At 49.4% G+C, this 17,424-nt stretch overlaps 1 protein-coding gene across 2 annotated transcripts in view; it reads right to left on the bottom strand.

The window, feature by feature from the left end:
• Nucleotides 1-536: 536 nt before the first annotated feature.
• Nucleotides 537-17,424, bottom strand: part of smad3b (SMAD family member 3b) — a 28,224-nt gene continuing 11,336 nt past the window's right edge. For both annotated transcript variants that reach the window (XM_088641092.1, XM_088641091.1), the window contains 8 exons: nucleotides 14,421-14,614; nucleotides 14,050-14,184; nucleotides 13,591-13,665; nucleotides 13,313-13,363; nucleotides 10,481-10,693; nucleotides 10,262-10,399; nucleotides 8,928-9,072; nucleotides 537-3,363 (listed from right to left, as the gene is read on the bottom strand). In XM_088641092.1, coding sequence (XP_088497218.1) covers nucleotides 3,240-3,363; nucleotides 8,928-9,072; nucleotides 10,262-10,399; nucleotides 10,481-10,693; nucleotides 13,313-13,363; nucleotides 13,591-13,665; nucleotides 14,050-14,184; nucleotides 14,421-14,614 — 1,075 coding nt within the window. In that variant the 3' untranslated portion in view covers nucleotides 537-3,239. The remainder of the gene's footprint in view (nucleotides 3,364-8,927; nucleotides 9,073-10,261; nucleotides 10,400-10,480; nucleotides 10,694-13,312; nucleotides 13,364-13,590; nucleotides 13,666-14,049; nucleotides 14,185-14,420; nucleotides 14,615-17,424) is intronic.

The raw sequence follows: 17,424 nt of genomic DNA, 5'->3' as shown, positions 1-17,424 counted from the left end.
ATAAACCACCAAATCCACAAGGGAGAGCTCCGAGACCACCGGAGCGAAGACACCCAGCAATGTGGGAACCCCTGAAACAATCCCCAGTCGGAGGGTACCCCCGATTTCCGTTGACAAAATTGTCATTCTAGGGAGCCAATGTGTTATTTATAGTGCTGGTCTGCAGGAACAGCCCCCCGGCCTTCGAACACTATTCTCTTTACCTGTGCAGGTGATCCACTCCGGCTCGGTCAGAGACACACGCCATGCCTCTCCAGAAGGCTTTCTACTGCGCTACCAACACCAGCGTTGGGAACAAAGTCCATCTGCAAGTGTGTGTGTGTGTGGGGGGGGATCTACACATTGCCCCACAGAAAGAGAGCGTTGGCTCTCTTTTCAAGAAAGGGTCCAAAATGAGGCTCATCACAGCGCACGGTTCTGTGCGTCAAGTGAGGCAGAACCGCGGTGCGGGCCGTGGAGAACAGCTCTTCTGCTCAAGGGCCTGAAGATCTCCCTCGTCGCCCTTCTCCGCTACAAAAACACGAGGACATCAGACCTGCCAGCAGTTTCGCCCCAGTTTTATTCCAACAATGAATATTGTATTGAGACACCAACTTTTAACAAACAAAATGAATCTTCTAAAACTTACGGGTACCAAAATAGAACATACAGTACAAAGAACAGAAAGCATGCATATCTATATTTCTACATGTATAGATACATAGTTTTTTCTCTTTTGTTCATACAAAACTCCAAATGGTCCTGAGTGTGGGAACCTCCCTCCCCTCTCACCCCAGACTCCTGAGAGGTGCCACAGGATGCTCACCGAGGCGCTATCGCTAGGAACGAAGCTGGCATGTACATTTCCTGTGCTGTAACGGTGCTCCACTACACCAAAATTACAGGACATCCTGTGCTGGTGAAGATCTGTCTACGCCAGAACACAGACAAGTTACAATAAAATCAATAGAGGAGAGAGCGTGTGTGTGTGTCCAGCTCGTCTTACTACTTCTGATTTCTACTGGACAGCACCTTGGCAATGTTGGGCTCATGCTGCTCTTTCCATTGTTAACTAGAAATGGTTAACAATGGTTATCACTGCCGCCACAGCCATCTGCCATTGGAAACGCATCAGCTTGTGGTATAGCACAGGGTCAGCCCTGCGAGTGTAGAAAACCCCTGTCAAGACAAGGCAGAGGAAACCCTCCTCCTCCTAGCAATACAACACAGCCTTGTCGCTTTACCGCGGCAGAGCAGATCAACAGTGGTGCAGCCACAGCAGCGCTGCGGAGGGCACGGGCCTGTGCTTCGGTGTGCCGCTGGGCTTTCCGGTGTCCAAGCCGCGCTTTGGTCGGAAAAAAAAAGGAATAGCATTTGCCGGCCCCACCAGAGAGCTTAATATTCACATGGACTAGAGCGTCGCCCTCTGCTGGTGCTGCAGGAATTTTGGGAATCTTGCCCCGTGCGTAAAGAAAGGAGCACCTATGAACATCTGGCCCTCGGGCGTGTGCAGGAGTGGGGTGGGGGGTCAGTCAGGACAGGCAGTGGCATTAAAAATAAAACGGATCCGCGCCTCTCTCTCCCTTAGTGTTTTTCCTGCAGCACACGGCACCCTCTCTCTCCAAGCCCAGTCACACAGGAGGGGGAACCACACGAACAACTACTGTAAAAACTGCACAGGACACGGCCACCGCATAGAGTACTAAAAGAACCCCCCCCCACTTGTTTGTATCACAACTGCTACTAAACATAGCGTACTTGAAATGCTACAACTTGTACTGACGCACAGTAACTAGTTTTCTGCTGCGAACTGTTTCCAACACACTGCTGCACATGGAGCAGTAGAGGCGTGCGAATAACCCTTGTACAGAGAACAAGAGCCTCATCCCAGGATGAAAGGTACCGATCACTTTTAACATACAGAGATGAGTGAAAATTCTTACGAAGTCCAAAAAACGCAGGTAGAATCGAGTCATCCGGTACATTACAATCCCTGCACGGTCAGCAGTGCAGCGAACAGACAGAACCCAAGAGACCGCAGGCTAACGGAGCCACCTCACACTGCAAATACACCCTGCAGAAATAACGGGGAATTTCGATTTGGCAAGATTTCGAAAGGGGGGTTATAATATGTCAAGGACCAATTCCAAGATGAAATGGTATATTTAAATGAAAGGTTTTTAAGAAATGGCTAAATGAAGGAATGGCTCCTGCACTCCAAGGCACTTCTGTACACCCTGGGGAAGGAACTGTAACTTAGAGGAGAAGCTCCAGAGAGCGTCCCCAGCTCTCCTGAACACCACAGAGCGGATCACGTTCCAGGACAAAGCACACTGCAACTGGCTCGTGCAGTCTGACCCCAGGGAAGATTTCTGGCTTAACCTGAAAGATCAATTTGTCTTTGCTTTTTAGTGTTCCAGGAAAAAATCCAAAAGTCTTTTCATGGCTGTTGCTTCCTGATACACACTGCACACAGAATGTGAAGCATTTTGCGCTTGGCTGACAAGACTGCTGCACACAACACTGAGGAGGCCAGAGCTTGCCGATAACGGACGCTAACAGCATCTCACTGGATTTCTCTCTGCACCTGGTGCAGAGGCAGAGAAGTACACTGTACTGTATATACATATACCTTTCACCTTAAAACACTTACATGTGTTAAATATCAGCCAAAGTAAGCTCTTTATTCCTTTTCTCTAAGACTAAAAAAAAATCATTGCAATTTAACCTTTAAAACTTCATTTTTCATTTTGTACAAAAAGCAATATTGTAAGCTGCTCTCAGTATATGCCATTTCCTAACTTCTATTTATATATAATGTATGTACATTTAACGATCACAATAAGAGGAGAAATTAACAGAGGGAAAAGCTCTGCCATTCTTCTTCTATTACATGCTACTGCTTTTTGGCACCAAATGCCAATAGAAAAAAAAACAGACACAAAAACACAAAGGTCAATGCTTGTGGCCATCACAAAACAATACGAACGGTACTGTTTATAATGCACTCTTCCCCTTGCCGCAAATGTAGAAAGTGCTCATAAAACGCGTGTAAAGTGGCAGGCAGAGGTGACACTGGGAAGATGAAACCAGTTTGTGGATGTAGTTCCAAGATGCCCCTGAGGGAGGCGCTGTTGCTTCACTGTCCTCCCACGACGAACTGGGCTGTAGACACGGGGCTTGGGCCCATTTAGTTTGTGTTTGCGGGTTGCTGGGTTAGTTGTCTTGGGTCTGTGTGCGTTCCCGGGGGAAGGGTTTCTCTACGACACGCTGGAGCAGCGGATGCTGGGGGACCCCATCTGAGTGAGCACCTTGTCCAGCCACTGCAGGGGCCCGTTGAGGTGCAGCTCGATCCAGCAGGGGGTGCTGGTCACCGTCTGGCGCCTGCAGCCGAGAGAGAGATAAAAACAACCAGCGTCGGCAAGCAATTCTCGGGGGAAATTATTCTGTTGTTGCTTGGGCCTTTTTTTATATCTTCTGCACCCCTTGAATTCGGAATCGGCAGCTGTGCGTTTTGTCCGGGTTGACGTTTACAAACCCCCCCGTGACCACACACAGGTAGGGAGGATGAGGAGGTGCTCTGACCTGCCCACTTCCTGATCAGCTGTGTGTTGAACACCCCTATGGCAGCACCTCCCTCTACTGGAGGCCTAGCGCTGTCTGCTGGGGGGGCTCACATTTAAGGCATCCCAGGGGATCAAGAGATAGGATTTTTCTCCTTTCATTCGAGACTGGCAGCCCTTCTGAAATGCCCTGAGCCACTTGCAGAAAACAAGAAAAGCTTAGTTTCCCCCTTAGTTGCTCCCCTCATGTGATCTTTGAGCTTTTACACAAAAGCAGCTCATTGCATTTATAAATCAGTAACAGTTCAAGTTCACAGTTTCTATATTTATTCCTTATGGCTTTCATATTTGAGGTGTTTATGCAGCCAGGACCTGATCTTCAATTCTGTACCGATTCAAGGGCAAACCTGCTGAGGAGAAATCCTAGTCAGCATTCGCACTTGCAATCCTGAAAGAGCCTGAGCCTGCTATCTGAGCGCGCGCCACAGGCTGAGCCTGGAAAAAAACGGGGGTCCACTGGTCACACAGTTTCACAATTCTAAAATCTCTCTCAGGTATCATCATGGCTGAAAGAGAAAGGTGCAGAACCCACTTGGTGTTCAGCCAGTGCTGGACACGCTAGAAGATCCTCCAGCCCATCTTAAATGATCATGGTGGGCGTAAGCTCTTGCTGCTGTGATACAAGTGCAGACGCATTTAAAGCAGATTGGAATCAACTCAGTTTTTCTGAACTGTCATTTGTTCCTGCATTTGTAATCTGGAGATAGTGAATCTTTTGCCACCTGCTTTGACATGAATATGCTCTAACGTGTATCTGGGTATCACCCCCTGAAAACTACCTCAAAGGTACTAACAGGAATCAAAAGAACCAAGATGTGCAGAACACAACTTACTGTCAATTTAATATCACTGTTACTTTTATAACAGGGACGATCAATTCACTCCCTGATGGGGCAAATAAGGTTTCCCTTACATGGCTTTCAGATAATGCAGGTGATACAAGATCCCCATTTAACAAAATGTCCAGTACATGTACATGAAGTGCTTTGCGTTCCACAACACTGGTGGTGTCCAGTGTCTTGGGAGTAGAGTGTGCAGAAGTCTGTCTGATTGCTTTTATCTGGTTCTGCGCCAAAAAAGGGACACAAACTAGCTGACGTCCCACAGCCCCAAAACATAAAGCATTCCTTTTCTTAGGCAATACTCCCCCGCACTCTCAAATCAGGTCTTCACAACCCCAATCACGTTTACTGTAGTGCCTTCTCCCAGGCCGGCAGTATAAAGGAAGAATTCAACCCTTTGTTTCCCTCCCTCGGCTAGAGTTTCATAGTCATTAAAACACTTAAACACTCTTGAAACAAAGCACACAGGCCCTTCAGTCTGCCGCTGCTATTGATCTTAATAAGACACTCTCCTGTGCTATTAAACGCGGTTATTCTAAACACACACAGAGGGTGGCTGCCAGACGAGATTACAATCTGAAGCCAAGTTTTTTCAGAGCTCAAGTGTGGAGAGATAAATCAAGGCAATGGTTTCGACTGTCAGCTGCATTTATACCTTCATGTAGGGGAGGGGAGGGGGGGGGGGTATGTTTTGTGGTGTATGGCAGCCAACACAAAGCTTGACTACACCTACAGAGAAAAGAGGGGGCTGCATTCCACACACCCATCACAAAGCCACTACTTCATGTGTGAGCGCATTGTTTAAGAGACTAGAAATCCCACTGAGAACAGGTACTCACTGTGGCATCCTCTCTCTCTCCTGCTTCCTTCACTTTCATTCAAACAGAAAAGTTAAGATGTCACCACTTCAAAAGCCAAAAATAATAACATACCAAGGTTTGAAAGCATGAAGGCTCTTTGCCAATCCCTACTGCTATCCAAATCTAACTATTCCCTTCCCCTTCAAAACTACAATCCACACAGTCAGGAGACTTAAGAGTAATTAGCCGAGTTACAGTCAGGTGCAGCCTTCTTCACTACACAACCATGAAAAGTGAAATCAAAACATTTACGGTTCATGATCAAGCACGAGGTTAATCTAATTCTGTAATAACAGCGGTAAAAGCTTATTGTACAATAGTTGGAATTCAGTGCAATCAGTCTACAATTTACTTTCTCATAGTTATCATTTCAGAATAATCATTGGACAATAAATGGGTTAGAAAATATTGTTTTTCTAATGCGCCTGGGATACATTTAACATTATACATTGTAACTATAATTAAACTGTGATGGTGGTGAATAACAAGAGGTTGCTAACTCCAGTCTCTAATGTAGTATGTGTGCTAGATCTCCTTATGTTATAGGCACTGCTTTGTCCAGGAGACCTGTTAAACTGATCTATTTAGGGGTTAACTGGATCAATGTACCCCTTCTCTACAACTGTAAGATGGCAATTTAGACACAAAACCTGCTGGAGTCCTTACTCCAAGGTCCAGAGTTAGGAGTTCTTGGTTTCTAACTTACTATATATATATTCCAGGTGTAACACAGTGCTGACAGAGCACAATGCACTGCATCATAGCTGCAAGTGAGTTCCTGATGTTCTCTAGTCAGTGTCTATAGTGATAGTTTATACTATACTGCAGATCAAGTTCAGTAATCAGACTGCTCTCTAATACACTGTATTATTGTTGCAATTCAGCAAAGACACTGCTTCCCACACCGCTCCTCCATGAGAGTATTTCCATTAATAAGATAAAAAACAGTTACGAGTTCCAGCTCAGTGTTAATCTTGGGGTGACAGTCCACAGGATGTACTTCCTGAGACTCCCCCCTCCCAGTAACCCGTATTCCACTGCTTTAGACTGTGCAACACAAACCGGAGGTGAACTCTTGTCCACTAAGTATCTTCTAAACAAAACCGCTACTTCAGAACAGTGATTTGCAACCATTTTTTTCCACTCTACAAACACATCCTCTCTAGAATAAACACAGGAGATGCGCAAACAGAGAGGCTTCCTCTGGTCTGACGAGATGCTGCCAAACCACAGTACTGGGGAGGCACCAGTAGGCCTATTTCAAATGACAGTGTAGAATTTCAGAAACTAAGAAAAACAGTAGAGAGTCTGGCACCCAGATAATGGTATGATCCCTCTGTCCAGGGCACTATAATCTCAGATAAGAAAATGACCCTTCCCAGAGCAATGGAAAACTCTGCCTACATTATCCCAGCCAGCTGCCAGATAACCTACAAGGCAACTGTGAGAATGGAATCTGCCTTCAGCTTTGCGGAGACTTTCTGCAGGTTTTTAAAAAAAAAAACCTTAAGAGGTTTCTATGCCAGCACAATCAATTCACAAATTTTAACAAGCCCTAATGGCTTGGAGAAGGGGAAGGAGAGGGGGTGGGAGAAATCCGACCCAAGCTCTTAACTGGCTCCACATGCGCTGTCTGCTCAGCAGTCTTCCCCTTTGGGAAGCGTTGCTCTGCTTTTAATTACGATGGATTCATTTTTTTTTACTTCCCCCAGAAACAATAAGATTAAGTCTTAAGCCATAAAAAAAACACAGTCAAGACTTTCCTTGAAGCTGTGCTCGTCTTTATTTTAATAAAGACGCGCACAGACTTTATCATCACTACGTAAAGTGGAACTGTGTCACTTGGAGGCCTTACAAGTCACATTTGTCAGCCCTTAACTCTGCTGGCCACTATCCAGACGGTGCTCCACGGCTGACTAACAAGAGGCGCACTCATTTGTCCTTTTCATTTCTCTGTCCCTGGGAGTTCCGTTTTATATTGAGGAAGGAATCGCAGACGAGTCAGCCGCACACAAAAAAACGCCGGCCATCTCTTGACCTGGCGGCTCTGGAAACTAATTCAGAGCTGGGAACGCAGCCGGCCGGCCTGCCTGCCTGCCCCCGTTTCCGAGACGAGCCTGGGCTCCCTCTCGCTGGCAGGAGCTGCGCGGTGATTCACAGACGCGGCCAACAGCAAAACGTGGCATGCCAAAGGAAAAAAAAAAATGTACTGTAAGTGCTCAAACTATTAACATTTAGAAGAATCTGCCACGTTTAAACAAACGCCCCCAGAAAAAGTGGAATTCTCCAATATTGCAGTAATACTGTAATTACGGGCCCGTTCTATAAACTTCACAAGCGTTTAAGCGTCAGTGTCCCCATCAAGCCCTGAATGCTACACAAGACCACACCAGGTTGCCAGACAGGGATGGGTTTCTGGTGCGCTGTTCTGTGTTTGGCGTTATCACGGTGGCACAGCCACTCGGTTTCCTTCAAGGAGGACACCGTATCGGGGGCCAAGATGACCTCAGTGCCCAGTCTCTGCGCAAAGAGGAGCCCGTTGACCGAGCTGCACATCTGGACAGGGTTGGGGGCTGTCAGGTCCCGGGCAGGAGACTGGGACCGTGCTGGAGAGCTCCAGGGAAACTCTGCAACACCTACGGGCCAGCCAGAGCGAGACAGAGGGTCGAAGGGAAGGAGAAAGTTAGAGATGGAAACCTGGACAGAGCGAGCTGGGTGTGGACACCAAGAACTCCCTGAAGGCTCACAAACCTCAGGCGAGCTGAACCAAGGCATGAGCCCACTCTCTGCCGGAGACACGCCTGGCTCAGAAATGGACAGACAGACAGGCGTGCAGCTGCTTTATTTAAAAAGCCCAGGTGGCGCCTAGCTCTGTTCACTCTGATGCGGCAACACTAGGAGTTCAACCGACGACAAAGGCCACACCGAGGAATCGCACATCATATCGCAGTACAAAGGAAAAAGAGAACAGGGTATGAGCTGGCATGCACACTACAGAGGTCTGGCCAGCTTCCATGGCAACGGCACAACTCTCAAGGTCTGCGTTTATCAGGGAAAACGGCCTGGTCTGTCTGTGCCTTCTCATACCGTCTTTCACAGCCCAAAACATTCAGCCCAGCTGCCCAGCCCCCCCGTTACTAAAGAAAAAGTGAAGAAAGCCACAGCCTGAGATTGCTGAGCTCCAGAAAGTGCTGTACTGCTGTAGACAGGCAAGCACTGCGATACCAACACAACAAGGCCTCGGCACTCAGTTCAGCCACAGGGAGAGAGAGAGATCACTTTATTGGCCATATACAATTTTTTGTATTAGGAAATTGTCTTTTTCGCATACCCCAGCTTGCTCTCCATGAGACACACAGACAGGGAGAGAAGCTTGGGGTCAGAGCGCAGGGTCAGCCATTTATACAGCACCCCTGGAGCAGTTGGGGTGAAAGGCCTTCCTCAGGGGCCCAACGGAGTAGGATTCCTCTCTGGCCGCGGGACACGAACCGGCAACCTTCCAGCCACAGGCGCAGATCCTGAGCCACAGAGCCACCACACTGCCCAGGGCTCTCCCACACACTGCAAACCTACACACCTCAAGAGCCGACAGGTGTGCAGGCAGGCATCGCGGGCTGGCGTACCTGTACTCCGCGCCCCAGCCCTTGACGAAGCTCATGCGGATGGTACACATCCGGGTCAGCTGGTACACAGCCTCGAAGCCCTGGTTCACCGACTGGGCCAACAGAGCCGCAAACTCCTGGTTGTTGAAGATCTTCAGGTTACAGCCTGCAGAAAACGGAAAAATGGAGCCAAGTCACCCCACTGGCAAAGAAAGCTACTATTGTGAAAAACCTTCACTGCACGCACAGAGCCATGCTGTCTCCTATATGGGCATTTTTTAATACTCAGTCCTCTTCTCCTCTTATACAATGTGAAGACATTCATACGGAACCCAAGTTTTTTCTCATGTCATTTAAATAAGGCTTTAGAAGAGCCAAGGAACAAGTAAAGGTTTATTCCACGCTGAAAGGAAAAGAAAACAGACACATTTCAGGTGTCGAGTACACCTGAAGGTTCTCATGACATGAATAAGGCTCCACACCCAAAATGTTGTCTCTCTTTTCCTTTCAGCCTGGAAGAAACCTCTAACCGTTTCCTTGCAGCCTACGCATGCTGACACAGCTCCCTACTGAAACTTTTTAAAGAGCCATGTTGGTTCTTATATGTGCATTCTCAATACTCAGTGCTGTTGTCCTCTTATAAATGCAAAGACATCCAGACTTAACCCAAGCTTTTTCTCATATCATTTAAATAAAGCTTTTAAAAATGCAGAGCCTGGCCAGTACCTGGATGGGAGACCTCCTGGGAGAAACTAAGTTTGCTGCTGGAAGAGGTGTTAGTGAGACCAGTAGGGGGTGCTCACCCCATGGTCTGTGTGGGTTCTAATGCCCCAGTATAGTGACAGGCACACTATACTGTAAAAAAAAGGTGCCGTCCTTCGGATGAGATGTAAAACTGAGGTCCTGACTCTCTGAGGTCATTAAAAATCCCAGGCTGCTTCTTGAAGTATAGGGGTGTTATCGCAGCGTAAGGCCCAATTTCCCCCTGGTCTTTGCCGGTTATGTTCTCCCAATAATTGAACTGGCTTCACCATTCTGTTCTCCTCCCCACCGACAGCTGGTGTGTGGTGAGAGTACTGGCGCACTGTAGCTGCCGTCACCTCATCCAGGTGGGATTACACACTGGTGTTGGTGGAGGGGAGCCCCCATTACCTGTAAGGTCCCCATGTAAAGCGCTTTGAGTGGAGTGTCCAGAAAAGCGCTATATACGTGTAAGCAATTGTTATTATTGTTTCCTTCCACTGTGTCCCTTTATAATTGCACAGGGTTCAAAGCCACGATGCCGCAGCAGCGGGAGATGTCCTCCCAAAGCCTCTCGACCCAGAGCCCCCCTCCCTCGTGCCCTCCTCTCTCACCAGGCGGGATCTTGCACACTGTGGCCGGGTGCCAGCCGTACCGCTGGTTGCAGTTTGGACTCTGGACGAAGATGGCGCTGTCACTCAGACACTCCGCGAACACCTCTCCCCCGATGTAATACAGCCGCACACCCCTGCCTGGAGGGAGGAAGACGTGTGATGAGACGTCACCGCGCCGGGACTCGGTCAGGCGGGGCGGGGCGGGGCGGGGCAGGTTACCGATGTGTCGGCGGGTGAGCTCCACGGCCGCGTTGCGGTTGACGTTGGACAGCAGGCCCAGGCAGAAGCGCTCGGAGTTGGAGGGGTCGGTGAAGCCGTCCACGGTCAGGGAGGGCTGGGAGGCGTGGAAAGTCTCGCCCACCCGCTGGTTCAGCTCGTAGTAGGATATGGAACACCAGAACGCAGGCTCACAGTACGTCACGGGCTGCAGGTCTGCGCAACAGGAGGGAGATGCCGTGTGATGCACTCGAAGTGTGTACAGTGGGCTGCACTTTAAAAACTATACAGCAGATATAGTGCTGCTCTGAAATCAGTCCAGAGATGAGCTACCACATGCACTGCAGGACAACTTCAAGGAACAACCTATACTGACCAGCTAAAAGAATGGAATATTTCTCGTTTTGAGCAGAGAAGATGATGAGGGAACATGACACAAGTATTCCTATAGGAATCCTTAAAGGCATTGACGAAGACAACGGGGTACCCCTCTTCTGAAACAAGAGTGCCGGAGAACAAGAATGAAGCAAAGTGGAATCTATGGGGCGGTGCATTTAAAGCCCAAGAACAAGAAGCACAGTCTTTACGCAAAGGGCTGTGGGAGTGTGGAACAAGCTAATCGCCCATGTAGATGAAGCCATTACCCTGGCTTCTTTCAAGAAAACAGCTGGACGAGAGCCCTGAATCAACTGGCTACCAGCTTCACACAGGCCCCCTCTTGCTTGTAACCTTACATCCTCGAGAGAGGGCAGAGAAACAGGATGAAAGAGAAGGAGCAAAAAGAGAAAGGAAGGACAGCGTCAGGTAGAAAGAGTGCAAGGGAATCAATCAGCGATCATATTATCTTTCACTGGGCTCCCGGAGTCCCTCAGGGAGGGCAAACCAGATCACTTTGCAGGCAAGGGAGAAATAACCTTCCAAGCACATGGTTAGGTAGCCGTTGAGTTCTTAAACGCGATGCCATTTTCATGATGCCCCTTTAGCATCAGAAACAGAGTGGACAAATAATGCCAAGCAACTGCTTGCTGCCGATAAACAATTCTACTTCTGAGCAACTGCCTGTCCCCTGTGCCATTTACCATGCGTGCCTCAGCCAGCAGGCCCTTGAGACAAACAGGATATTAGTATTAATATTAGTGCAGGCCGGCTGTATCCTGGCACTGCTCTCCGTTCAGATGGGAATGGGACAAAGGCCCTTTTCATCGGCGGCTTCCTGTGCGGCGACGGCAGCAGCAAGGGGGGTGAGGAAGCTCCGCTGCCCCGGGATGCCCTCCTGCAACAGGATTCCCAGCTTTGCTCCTGGGGTGGCACTGCCAGGTCCAGACCTTTGATCCGACAGCGAAGACTCCCTAATTTTACAGCGTGCCCCGCTTCTTAACACTTGCATTTTCTGCTACCTGGGTACTCTGTTGCAGGCATTTCGCTGCTGAGTCACATGGTACAGCCTGTGGCTCCAAAAACCCAGCTCCCTCCTTTTTCACTTTTTCCTGCTGCACATCCTGAACTTCAAAGGATGGGTAGCATTAAGCACGTGGCAGCGCAGGGAGAAACGTATCCCTACTCCTAGCAAAAGGGAACTACAGTTCTGTGGTGACATCACCTCTCCTTCGACACCGCCCCCTCACCCACATCTTCCTGTCTTGACAAAGAGTAGAAAAAAGCTGCCGGGCCAGTACAGCAGACACTGGGTTTGTCACAGGGCAGGTTACAGTCACCGGTGACCCAGACAAACGGGTTCACAGGCCCTGACCTGCCCCAACCCGTTCAAGGGGATCTGGGAACATGGTGCAACTGTGAGTGTTCCTGGTCATAGCGCTTGTTTCACTGAACACGTTTCTGGTAACACAGCAGCCTGTAAACCAAGGGGGTGCAGTAGCAGCTTTTAACAGCCTCCGGTTTTGGAGAAAAAGGCCGCTGTAATCCTCTTGCAAGGGATTGTTTGTCCTTGGTTTCCCTCTTTGGCCTTGCGGCTCAATAACAGATCACCCTGGAGAGCAGTGCCACCCTCTCACAGTGCCCACGGGGTTGTACTGAGGGCAGCTACCACACTATCGACCCGCCCTGACTTCAGAAGTGAAAGACCGTCTGATTTTTCCACCCATGCTTTCAGGGTCAAAGTTGTGTTTCTAGGTCACACTGCAAGAGATCCTGTAGCCTTTGTCTTTACAATCAGGAGGCTCTCTGCGATACAGACTGCAGTCCCGCTGTCCTCAAGGTTTTGTGGTAAACCCGGTATGGTAATCTTTAGGGGAAGGCCACTGCAGATGGCTTTCCTGCCCGGGGAAGGAGCAGGAAACTGCTGTGGTATTTGCAGAATCTCTGCTGCAGGGGCTGCAGTCGCTGCCAGGGCCGGGCCTGTCCAGAGCCACAGCACAGCCCTTCAGGAGAACACACGCAGCTCAACACCACGGCCCCTCACAATGAGAGAGAACTGGACCTCCACTTTTCACTACCTCCAGCACACTGAGCTCATTCACGAAAGCCTTTTCTGCCCTGCACACAACATTCCTGGAACCAAAGCCCCTTAAGCATAAAGATTTTTTCTTTTCATGGACACATATATAGACTTTAGGTGCTTCTATAACGTTGCTTGTGCCAAACTTTGCTTAATAAATTAAATATGAGGGGTGGATTTAAAATTCTCTAAAGCAGAATCCTAATCCTGAAGCCAGCCAGGTTATTTAAAAGTACTATACAAGCCAATAAACTGGAAAAAAAATAATAAAACACTAAACTGAAATATTAAAGAATATGCAGCTTGTCACTCATCCCCAGAGTCTCCTGGCAGACGTACGGCAGAACAGACCGATCGCTCCCATTCTCCTCCTGTCTTACCCAGATTGCTGTGTGCTGGAGAGACAGGATTAGGCGACAAGTTTGGAGAACCTGCAGATTCAAACAGAGAGAAAGAGAAGCTGAAAATGATTAAACTGGTAATGCTGCCCTTGGGTCAGACTCACTAGCATTAGGAGATACCAAAGGGATACTCCTTAGTTTTTTATTTTACAAAAGTGAATGAAAAGCGGTCATCTTTTCTGGTGAGAAAGAAGGAAATCCGTTTCCTTGCTTGAAACTCAGCTGTCAGACGGAAACACTTTCCCAGGCTCCCTCACCTGCATCCATGCCATGGGTCATCTGGTGGTCGCTGGTCTCCCCATCCTCGCTGAGGTAACCAGGCGGTGGGGTCTCTGAAAGAGCACATAGCAGCCGTCAGCCAGGGACCAGTGGCAAGAGTAAGGCCTGAGCAGACCGGCCTGGATCGCCGCCCTGGCTGTCACAGCCCACTGCCTGCAATGTGGACCCCCGTCAAGCCCCCACTCCCTCACCAGCCATCAAACGATTAACACATGCCAGCAAGCCAACCTGTCTCCTCCAGAAAAAGGGACTATCACAACACATCAAGGGTCTCTCCTGCTCTCCCCACACTCCCTCTTTTAAACATTGCCCATCTGACTGTCAAGTTTAAAAGCCCATTGAATCTGCTTGACATTATCAAGAGTCAAAGGACAAAGCTTGATCGCCCTTCACAGGGGAAAAGCCTCCCTTTCTGCTGTCTCCCCAGGAGCACTTACCAGGTATGTAGTTGCTCTGCGGCTCTATCCCGGCAGGGAAGTTGGTGTTCTCAGGAATGGAGTGGCTGTAGTCATCGAGCGGTGGGTACTCGGTGGGGATCTCTGTATGTCTTGGCACCAGGACGGGGGGCAGCACTGCACGACACATGGAGTAACGTCATACATGTGGCACCACCAGGAAAGGCCTACTGCCAGGACACTGGCGGGGATATCGCCACTCCTTGCACACACGATCAGTCACATATCAGCCCCTCCCAGCTAGTCCAGTACAGCCAGCTTCTTAGCCGTCTTCCAGCTGGAATGGGGAGCAATTTGCTCAAACTCTGTGCGACGGGAGTCTCATTGCCACCTGTGCTCTGCGTGGCACTCACCCGGGGTTTCCACCCGCTGGTAGTGGTAGGGGTTGACGCAGACCTCATCCTTCTTCATGTGGAAGGCAAACTCGCACAGCTCCACGGCCCGCAGCTCGTGATGGCTCTGCAGGTCCGGCCAGCGCCACAGCCGGCAGTAGATCACGTGGGGCAACCCTTTCCTGTGGGACACCTGCAGCCGCCCATCCAGAGACCTGCAAGACATCAGGCGTGCGGTGAGCCGTGATCCGAACGAGGCCCCTGCGGAACGCGCCAGGCCCAGCTCACAAATCAAGAGCTGGTCCCTTTCTCTATCCTGGGGTTGTGCCGTCGCGCAGGAGCTGAGAACTCTTTCCACGAGCTATTCATTTTAATTGGTCAGGGCACTGCGCAATCATCATTAAGCAAGAGCCAATACACGGCTGGGAAACTGCACATCAGGCCACGTTCGGTCCGTAATGGAGAGCCAGGAGCAATCTACAAAACACATTTAAATCTAACCTGTATGTCTTCAGGAGAGGGAAAACTACAGCCTCTTGGAAAAACCCCACTTTAACATTGACTCAATCCCTGGACCTGGGAAAGAGCAGTGCCTTTTACCATACTGTGCCCTTGCAGAGCCATTACTGGGACTGCTACAGTACTTAGACACCAAGAGGATCATTCGTGCCTCAAACTACCTGCCCTCTGCTGGACAGTTCCAGGAGCCACACAGGACAGGCAAAAGGAGCTAAAAAGAAAACAAACTCAGCATCTTGGGACAAGCTGGCCTTGTCTGACCTGTGCTGATCACGCCAGCCCCCAGCATCCCATTGAAAGGGACATAACTCCACCAGCACACTCTCGCCAATCAGCCACAGAGGAGCCCTCACAGTAGAAGTCTTTATTCACAACGGACTCAAAATAAAATTACAGTATCGCCAAGACACTCCATTACTGGAAACAGCTTCATTAGTACCTCGTGGAGTAGGACGCACGAAAAAAAAATATCTATGAATGCCACACTTTCACCCGCGGCCTTGCCACACAGCTCCCACAGCTCTGGATCTTGTCGAGAATTATTCTGACACTACCCACATCGCATCTGCATTCGCCAGCAATTAGAACAGGCTGCTGTGAAAGAAGTGCACAGCACTCTCGAGGCAAAAGCCCCGTGCTGTGTGCCTGGAGAGAGCCCCCACATTGCCAAGCAGCAAGTCTCAAGTCATAAAGGCCATGCACGCAGTACAGTAGGGAGCTGTTGCGCTCAGAGAAGGAGAACATGTGGTTTTCATTTTGTCTCATAGTACGTTTTACTCCCCTGGCAGTGGGTCAGAGAAAGAAAAGGCAGAAACCCGAGACTGTAACCCCCTATAGGCCACTTTTGCCAGCATCTGATTAAACAGACAGGCACTTCCTCTGCAAGCCCGTCTATGGCTGTGAACTGTACAACCAACGTTCAGGTCCCAGCATTCATGTGGAGGACGGTGAGAATACTTGACTTCTAACGTCCAATTTCATCTGGACACCAAAAATCCGATGAAATGTGCTTTTACAGGAGTCTTGAGGAAATTGAATCACCTCAGTTTTGGTCTTATTTAGGGAAACGGCGCTTTGCAGAGGCAAACTGGGACACTGCAATCAAACAAAACCGGTCTAAAAATAAAAGCGACATCATTTCTAGTTCCCCCAGCAGCGCCTCAGCCCTTTAATCAAACATTTTCATTTAAACCCAACTGGAGTAAGACGGGATCAAAGACGCCCACAGACCAGAGGGGAGGAATGTACGAGGTTCGTAAACAGCACAGCCATTTCCTAACGCTTTACACATCAATGAGCAGGCAGCCGTCGTAAAGAATTAAGGTTAATGGGGCTGAGTCAGTTTCTGCTCCCTTTATAAAGCCATGTGGACCTGCCCTGAATCGGTGCGTCACAGCACAGCCATGCCTTCATCCCACGCCTCTCCGGGCCGGAGGGAGCGATCAATCTGCCACCCAAGGATGGGGAGAAGAGGAGGACAGACTCGGATAGCGAACTACAGGTCAGGGAGCCTCAGATCTGCAGCAGTGGTCGACTGAAGCCAGAGCAGCCTCCCACTACACAGCAGTTTCAGGGTTAGGAGTTGCACGTTTGGCACCGCAAATATAAACACATCAGCTCCCTGAATTGCTTTTATGTAACACTCTACAGCTCATAAAGCCTGAAGTGGATCAAACTGTTGTGCAATGGGAGTCAGGAGCCCTTCGTTAGGTCCATAACCAGACTTACAAGTTGAAACGAGCTAGCCTCTTCTCATTTATAGCCTCTTAACCTCCTTAAGATCTAAGAAAGCTTTAGGCCACTGTACCACTTAACGGCACGTCTGGTCCTGCAGCTCCTCTCGGCCTCCTGGAGGTGCCAAAGCCAGCAGATCGAGGAAAGGGACCATATCCCACTCTGGCATGAGCTGAGTGAATTAAAATGTGCCCCCTTGCTGTAAAGGAAAACAATCCCAGCCTGGATAAGAACAGCTCTGCCTGATCTCGACTCTCAGACAGCCCCTGTTTTGTTCCCGTTTGTGGGTCTGTCTCCACTTTATGGGGACCCTGTGCACGCCTGGTACTATTGCAAGAGCCTGACTTCTGAATTGTGACCGAGCACCCATGGCATTCAATAGGCGACACTAATACAGATCTCGCCGTGAACACCACTCCATGTGCAACTGTGCACTGTATGGAGGGGGAAAAGGGAGCAGGGATGACTGCTGCCAGACCACCCCAGAGCTATCTGCACTGTTACAGCACTGGCCAATCGTTCTTCTCCTGGCCAAAGGCGAAGCCCACAAATCACACCCTCAGTATGTGTTCAATATACAGAACGTGCATGACATACTCCAGCCGTAGGGTCCTCTAGACCTGGACCTGTAACTCTTCAGAAAGTCCTACAATTAGAAAACGTCTATCTACTCCGAGAACATTCCCCTCCTCCTCCATCAAAGCCCCGATTCGATGACAAAAGAAATTAAACCGCAGAATGGAGGTGGACACTGGCCAACGTTCATCTCTCC

This window comes from Lepisosteus platostomus, chromosome 7 (assembly GCF_059453375.1).
Source record: "Lepisosteus platostomus isolate fLepPlt1 chromosome 7, fLepPlt1.hap1, whole genome shotgun sequence".
Lineage (NCBI taxonomy): Eukaryota > Metazoa > Chordata > Actinopteri > Semionotiformes > Lepisosteidae > Lepisosteus > Lepisosteus platostomus.
The sequence above is the reverse complement of the archived record's forward strand: the minus strand, read 5'-3'. Positions and strand labels throughout refer to the sequence as shown.